The sequence below is a fragment of the Indicator indicator genome, chromosome Z (genome assembly GCF_027791375.1).
Source record: "Indicator indicator isolate 239-I01 chromosome Z, UM_Iind_1.1, whole genome shotgun sequence".
In the NCBI taxonomy this organism is placed as follows: domain Eukaryota; kingdom Metazoa; phylum Chordata; class Aves; order Piciformes; family Indicatoridae; genus Indicator; species Indicator indicator.
In genome coordinates, this window is record NC_072053.1 from 48848043 (window position 1) to 48856549 (window position 8507).

The 8507-nt window shown below is 37.5% G+C and overlaps 1 protein-coding gene across 5 annotated transcripts in view; it reads left to right on the top strand.

Annotated features, from left to right (window-relative positions):
* Positions 1-7488, top strand: part of PTAR1 (protein prenyltransferase alpha subunit repeat containing 1) — a 28886-nt gene extending 21398 nt beyond the window's left edge. For 2 of the 5 annotated variants that reach the window (XM_054397920.1, XM_054397923.1), the window contains 4 exons: positions 1110-1323; positions 6279-6580; positions 7140-7192; positions 7271-7488. In XM_054397920.1, the coding sequence (XP_054253895.1) occupies positions 1110-1323; positions 6279-6580; positions 7140-7192; positions 7271-7488 (787 nt within the window). Of the gene's footprint in view, positions 1-1109; positions 1324-6278; positions 6581-7139 lie in introns of all 5 variants that reach the window. The other 3 variants (XM_054397919.1, XM_054397922.1, XM_054397921.1) reach the window with 2 other exon arrangements.
* The last annotated feature ends 1019 nt before the right edge of the window (positions 7489-8507 follow it).

Here is an 8507-nt window from a genome sequence, read left to right on the forward strand (position 1 = left end):
TTGCTTCACTGCATGAAATAAAATCGCACAACAGTCCAAAGAGCATGATTTGCTTAGCTGTACTTTTTTTTAATAACTAGGAGACAAAGACACTGTAAATAAAAAGTACCAATGAACAAGAATATTATGAACATTTTCAAATGAGAGAAAAAGCAGATAGATTATAAACTTTTTTAGCAGTCATATTTTTACTATACATGTCTATATATTCGTATATATAAATTGCAAAATAGTTATTTTTAAAAGAAATTTAATGTATTATTATTGTATTTATCGATTTCTTTTAACCAGGAATGATACCTTTCTGAAAGTAGCTATAAATTGGTTTTGAAATCAGTGTGAGCCAGTACAAAGCAGATAAACCTCTGTGTTGCAGACTGGAGAATGTCCAGATTTCTACAGCATTCCACATGCACCCATTGCAATTTTGTCGATGCCTGCTGCTGTGTGCAAGTTGACCCATCTATGATTCCTTTTAGTAGGGCCCCTTTGTAAAGTTAAAAAACTGTGTAGGAGTCTTCACTTATCTCAGTCACTCCAAATCAAATATGTATAATTCAACAACAAAAACATTTGTTTTGGTTATACTTAGAACCCTTGAAACCGTAACCCTTTCACGTTTTTGTCTAATTTGGCTTGCTGTGCACAGTACTGTCAGATGTGAAAAATAGTCACAAATGAGTTAAATTTTTGTTTAAATTATTGAATCACTATTTCTGTCTCATTTTGGATACTTTATTTTAGTGCTATACAGTTACCTGAAAGGCAAGCTCATTAGAAAGCTCATATAGACAGTTCTTGCTTTTTTTTCATTTGTCTTGTTGTTTCCTGCTGTTTTCTTTTAGTATGCTGTAAGTAGCCACAATCACTTAGAGTGAGTGAACAAACAAATACAGCTAGAGTTAAAATTATTTTGGACTGTGATCCTAAAGTCATAGCTTTCAGTGTGGGAAGAGTTCAGATGGCTGTGTTTACTACTTACTGTCTAATTAGTGTAGTTTAGAGAATTAAAATACCAACAGGGGTTTATTTATTTATATAAAGAAAAAAAATATTTTTGTCTGTTAAAATTCTTCTCTCACTGTTAACACTGTACCTTGTTTAACCAGACGATGGGTGCTGCAACAACTAATTCAAGAAAACTCCCTGCCTAGTCTTATGACTAAAGGAAACTTGGGAGCAGTACCTGTGGAGAGAATTCACCAGCTAGTACAGGAGGAAATGAATGTCTGCTCTGAAGCTGCTGGGAGATATCCAAGCAACTACAATGCCTGGTCCCATCGCATCTGGGTTGTACAGCATTTGGGAAAGCTGACTGTCAAGGTATAATGCAATAGCAAATCTTATATTTCCTTGTCTAAAATAAATACTGGTGTGACAAGCAGATCCTATGGCTCGGACTGAGAGTATCATGTGAAGTGAGCACAGGTAGCTAAGAATGTTTTAAAGACGTGCAAAATACTGCAATGAGTATGTTGTCCATTTTTCTTGTCAATGTAGGCAGGCTCTGCTCAGCAAAAGAACAGCTGTTTCTTATGCATGTACAAAGTCCTGTTTGTCTGTTGGTACTTGGTGTTAATGAAGTTGTGGCAAAAGGATAGAAGGGACTGTGTGAGCTGAAATAAAGAATGGGCACTTGAAAGCAATTATTCTAGCTCTAATCTTGAAATTCCTAACAGATACAGGTAAAACATGATAGTACTTTGATAATGTAATCACAGAATTGCCTGTATTGGAGAAGGCCTTTAAGATCATTGTGTCCAATCATAAATTCAATGCCTGGTTTTGATAACCTTAGTTAGTTTATCTATGTTTTCAGAATATTGAAGGATTAAGTAAAGATAGCAGGAATTTCAGAGAAAGCATAGTAGTATTTCTTGAGCACCAACTCTATCTTTTGACAGCATTTAAATTGAGGCCTCATTGAATGTTTGTGATTACATGGTAGTATCTGAAACATCAAGACCTGCAGGAAGTTGAATTAGTGTGACATGGTCTAAAATTACATAGACAATTTTATACTGTTGTTTCTAAGCTGTAGGTGAATACCCTGTGAATATGAAGCTAACACAGTGGCATATCACTGACACTTTTAACAGCAGCTGCTTCGTTTTACGATCTTCTAAATACCTAACGGAGCGAGGGGAGAATTTAGTGAGGTTAAATTAGTATAGCTGGTTTTATGGCCTGTGGGTGAGCTACTGCTAGCAATGGATGATGTTTTGCTGATGTTTCCTGATGTCACCTGAGAAACTTTTAAAATAGCTTTGTCAAATTGGTAGTAAGGAGCGAGTATGTTTCAAACTCCATGAGGGAGACAACCCAAAATTTGGATTTATCTGCCCAGCAAGTTTGTATGAAAAGCTGGTTATAGAAAACTCAGAAGAACTGCGGGCTTGGGTTAGACTGAAGGTTAGACCTTAGGGTTAGAGGTCTATATGAATAGGAAACAAGGACTTTCACATAAGTATATCATAGTTTTACTAAAAAGGGGAGAAAAAAAAAGTTAATTAAAACTCAGATAATTGAATGCTTTAGTTAGCATTACTTGGAAGGTCACAGGAATACTCAAAGTGGTTTTTTGCACTTAATGCTCTTACTGCACTTACTAATTTAGATAAACAGAAGGAAATGCATTGTGATAGAAACAACTTGGGAGCTGGAATTGTTCTGCAGGGTTTATTCATTGGCAGCTTTCAGCATTTTGTGTAACAAGGTACAAGTATGCCTGTGACGAAGTGCTTTAAATTTGTTAGATTTAAAACTGCCAATTCCATTTGCCTTGCCCACCATCCCAGTTCCCTATTGGTCTTCTTTTCGGACCGATTACTGAGGAAGTGACTGTCCAACTGTTTTTCATTACCTCTGGCAAAGTGTCATTGGTTCTGCTGTTCCTCAAACATTAGGAAATTCCTTAACCCATTGGGAAATCTCCATGTTGACTTAAGGTTTTTTTTTTATGACACCAACACATCTCTTCAGATGGCCTAGCTGAAGGTGTTTGGGATTCAGGGAAATTAGGAAAAAGTGTGGAACATAGAAGATACCAAGAATCTTGAGATAAAATCTGTGTCTAGACAGTTTTAAAAGGCAGAATTAGAAAATGTTTTATCATAAGTTGTGATGCAAGGGAAAAAGCAAATATGAAAAGAAAACCCAAATAAAAAAAAAACAGGTAAAAAACAGCCATTACAGATTTTCACAAAAATATGCAGGTTTGATGTTTCATTCTGTACCTTCAGCTACTTGTGGTTTTGAATATTTGAAAACAATGTTAAATTTAACTGAGATGTATGACTGGGAGTGTGCTGTAAAAATTAGCAGATGGAAGAGCCACTGTGATTCTACAGCCATTTAGCTCTTCCAAGCTTGTCTCAAATTGGAGTATTTTGTATTATTTAGGGCCACTGTTTGAAACAGTTTTTGCTGTGGTGTATAAGGAAACATAATCCCAGAAGCACAATGAATGTATAGTACTGTTATTGAAATAAAACTTCTCAAAACGGGTTGGTCAGTTTACAAAACTGTTGGCCTGCCTGGGAGGATTTGAGGGTTTATTTCATTCGGGAGATTTTGGGGTTTTCTTTCTTTTGGTTTGGTATGCTGAATCTTGGTTCGAACTCTAAGAAAAAATAGAGGAGAATGTTTTGGCCCTATAGGAAGATTTTCTCACAGAATATGGATGTTCTTTCTTACACTGGACAGTAAAAAACTATTATCTGGTTTGAATATAGAAAACCCAGGGTGTTTTTCGTGCATAATTTGAAACACATTAGCAAGTTTACATTGGTACTTAAAAGGTGTTCATTAATGCATTAATGTGAATTAGGATTTATCAAGACCAGATTATTCCAAACCAATTTCATCTTTCTGATATTGGAATCCTTGCCTCAGTTAAGGACAAGAAAGCTTGACTTCAGCTTTCTTATGTGACAGTAGGGTTAGCTAATGGGGCAAACACATGGGCTCTCAGTACCTGCTCATAGGTAGATGTGTAATTAGAGGACTGGACTAGGCAAGCAATACTGTTAAATTTCATACACATCGTGGTGCTCCAGACAAATTCTGCCGGTGAAAAATAGGATGTAATTCAGCAAGAGTGGATAAATGTTTTCCTTTAGCTAGGAATACTCAAATTCATCATTACAGGATGGAGAGTGACTTCAGATCCTACAACAAAAACAAAACTAAACAGAAACCTCCCAATCAATCAAAAGAAAAAACCCCAAACCAAACATCCAACACAAAATCAAGCAAAGGAACAAGTGGTGGGGTGATTGTTGTGACGCAAAACATCTCTTGTGCGATGCCCAGAAGACAGAAGTATGTTCGTAAGACACAAAGTAATTTTCCCAGGAGACATCTGCAGTAAGGCCTTAACTTTTTCTTAGATGACTGGAACTTCAAAAATACCTCCCTTCAGTGTGAACGGAAAGTGCCATATCTGCTTATCTTTATCCCCAGCTACAGTTCCTTTTCATTTCCCAAGTGTCCCAGACCTGAGAACAGTGGGCTGCATGTTATGGTGGGTAAGCAGTTTAAAAAAGCAAGCATGGGGTCAGGAAGAGTGTGAGAGGGAGTACAGACACAGAAATTGAGGCAGAGGTCACTGAATGCCTATGTTATATTCTGGAGCAGCATGCCAGTTCCAAAGTGACCATCTCAGCATTCGAGACAGAAAAGGGCCCTTTGTGATAGGTTGTCAAGGACAGGATGGGAGATGTTTACAGATAGTTTCCTCTGGTTCAGGAAAGAATGGCAAAGGCCTTGTGCTGCTTGATATGGAAATGGAGGAAACTGATTTGGTAAGAGAGAACATCTGCTGGAATTCAGACATTAGCTGGCATTTTGTTTCACCTCTAGTTGTTTGAAGCATCTTCCACTGTTACTTTGAGGTTCCTAGAGGAGAGACTTTGTGTTTTGTAGATCTCAAGAAACTTAATGACAATCTTCTGCCTTGCTTTTCTAGAAGAGGTTTTTCGATTAAGGTAAAAAGTGATGCTGTGAATCATTGTTTGCTTTGTTCAAGGAGTTAAAATACGCAACTGCAACATCTCCTTCTAATGTCATAGCTTATGAATGTGTTGGGTGAATGAATTGGATTATTCCAAGATCTAAGTTGGACATAATGTGTGCAATGTCAGTTCCAGCTGAATGAAGACTGCATGACAAAAGAGATGTATAACTGGCCTTTGCACGTTTCTGTAGTTTTCTTGTGGGAGGTTGTGCCTCTTGTGCTGTGGGATTAAAATAAAAACATCTGTCAATGAAAGTTGCTTTGCATCATCTGGTGCTATTAAGTGATGTAGGTAGCTTAGAAAAAGATACTAAACCCAGCAGGCTTATACCCAAAGTCTTTAGAAATAAATTATAGTTTTGATTGCTCTGCAGAGTTTAAAAGAGGATCACTGTTAGGGAAGAGGTTCATTAGTTCTAACAAAGTAAAAGAAGCTTTACCCAGTAGCCAAACCTTTCCATCTTCCTAAAAATTTAAAGATTTAAAACTATTTGGAATGCAGAGAAAATTTGTAGGTGCCAGCACCAATGTAGGTATTTACCACAGTTACTGTGAACTCCTTTTCTGAGAATTCAACAACTACCAAATTTAGCAACTTAGTTATGGACAAAGAGTTTTGTGTTCCACAGACTCTGGGACTTGGAACATAGTATTTAGTGGTTGACACTTTTTCTTTTTTTGTTTTTTTTTTAAGGAACTCACCCACTCTGACACCCATAATGCACTAGGCAAAACTTAAAATACTCCTAACTATAGCTATGTAGCCTACCCTCTACCTCCTCGAAATAGTCTTTATTTTAAGCCACTTAATTTCTCATCCTAAGTGGTTTGTAGTTTTTTTCCCTTAATCATAGAATCGTAGAATCATTAAGGTTGGAAAAGACTTTTAAGATCATTGAGTACAACTGTAACCCAATTACCGTGACCACTAAGTTATATCCCGAAGTGCCACATCTACATTCGTCTTGAACGCCTCCAGGGATGGCAATTCCACCACCTCCCTGGGCATCCTGTTCCAACACCTCAAGTCAAGTGGGAAGGTTTCCAAGACTCCTACACGTTCAGAGTTTGGAAGATGTATAATTTCTTTTGTGCAAGGATGCCAGGATACGTGTCAGCACACAGTGCTGTGTGTTCTCTGTGTGTTCAACCATTCCCATAGGGGCTAAAATCCCCAGGGGAGATGACCTTAATATAGAAATGGTGATGGTCAGTTCCTGCTTTATACCATTTGATAACTGTTGCTGCTTTTTTGTTTCAGATTCTCCTCGATGAACTTTCATCCACTAAATATTGGGTATCCATGCATGTCTCAGACCATAGTGGATTTCATTACCGCCAGTTCTTACTCAAGTCCTTGACAGGCAGAACTGTGACTGACAATAATACACTGGTTCAAAATCAAATGGTACACGAGCAAAAGGAGGAGAGCAGTGCAGGGGCAGAAGCTGCCTGCACAGAGGAGCAGAGTGTGGATCTCCCTCATCATTTAGAAAAAGAGTTGGAGCTGTGCACTGAACTGATTGATACTTACCCAGGACATGAAACCTTGTGGTGTCATAGGTAAGAGGACTTGGTACAAAGAGCATTTTTCTGAGTTGTAGATTGTTTTTTGCCTGCTGTTTCAAGATAAGTTGTTCTGGTTTTTAAAGGGTACCTCTCAATAAAAGATGTCTAAGCTAAGTCTACAGCCTTTGGAAAATAGTCCATGAGCATCATCAGGGCTATTGAATGGAAAATTTGATTGAGCTGATATATCTTCTTGATGTAAGCTCCACTTGTCCCTACAGTTTGTGCAAGAGGCACAAGATACTGTTACCATCCTCCTCATACTTAATGTTTAAAGGGCAAAATATGAGTGAAAGATAGGCAGAAGATAGATCAGCTGCAGAAAATTTTTGCTTTGCCAGCTGGGTGTATGTTCCTAACTAGGTAACAGCAGATTTCCCTAGGTGACATGGAGCCTGTTATTGTAGGGTGTCACCAGTGACAGCATATTATGTGTCTCTTTATGGGGGAATCTGATGGGATGGAAAATTAACTGAAGCAGTTCAGCAGCAACAGCAGATTGTTTTAAATCCATGACTTTTTTTTTCCTGTCTTCCTTCCTTTTCCTCTGAAGAAGGCATGTATTCTACCTTCAGCACCGCTTAAGCAACAAACTTCCTCTTCTGAGCACGATGGTACCATCTGTGGATAGCAGTGATGAAACTCTGAGTAATTCCCACCACAGTCCTGCAACAAGCCACACAGCACAAGCTATGGATGTTGATGGTTTGAATGAATCCGGCGCCAAACAAGGTTATACCCAAGAAACAAAACGCCTGAAGCGTGCTGTTATGCAGGACTCTCTTGGTCTAGAAATGGAATACCGGTTCATTGATAACGTATTATCAACTTGTAGGGATGTGGACCAAGCCAGGTTTGCTGCTGCTTATAGGAAATGGTTAGTTACCTTTTTAGATCAGTGAAGAAGAGTTTAAAGCCTTTAAGGTTATTCTTTTAGTGCAATATTCTCTTTTCTGACACAGATGCATGTCTTGGTTGCAAGTGTTAGTAACCATGTGTCTCAGTCTTTAATGGTCAGTCCTAAAGTTCAGAGTAGAAGTCTATCACTTTATGAAAGAACTGACATATCTTTTTATTAAGTAAATGCAATTCGTTCTTTAATTTTTTTAAGAAATCTCTGTCAGCTTCCTACAATGCCTTTTCCTTACTTTTTAACTTCTGCAATAAGACAGACCCTGAATCATCTGGCTTTAAAAAAAAAAAAGAAGTCTGAAATGCTTTTGAAACAGAGTTTATGGAATAGAGTAGAAAGATACAGCAGTATCAGCTAAAACTATTTCCAGGTTGTTCTTCTTTACTTTAGTGGAATTTTGCTAATGTACTTCATTGAATTCCAACTGTTTTCAGTGAGCACTATGACTTTTGTATTAGCAACACCAGACTGTAGTATTTCTTTCTCAAAGCTCCAGTAACAGTATTGGAGCCATGCCTCTTACTATGGTAACTAACTGGGTTTTTTTTCTTACTAGTTGTCATAGAAGTTTGTTAGGAAAGTTGGTGAAGTAGAAACTCTGAAAAAGGAGATATAGGAAAATGTGACAGAAAATAGTTAAAACACATGCTCACACTCCCACCTACAGTTAAATCTCTATTTGGAAATACTTTTCTTAGAACAGACTATTTTATTTTCATTTCCTACCTTTTTTTATCTTTTTTTTCCTCAGTCATCCAGAACTAATGATACTTGATACATATCTTTGAATGTATTATATGCACTACAGAATCTCAACCTGTAAATCACACATTGATAACTTGTACTTAACCAAGACCATGCAAGTCCAGTAGATGATGGAGTAAAAAGTAATGCTTCTGCCTGGTCACTGAGACTATACAATTAAAAAAAAAAAAAAAAGACAGCAGGAGGGAACTGTCTCTTCACTTCTGTTGTTTTGCAGTGCTCCACTCTGTTTTTCTTTTCTTT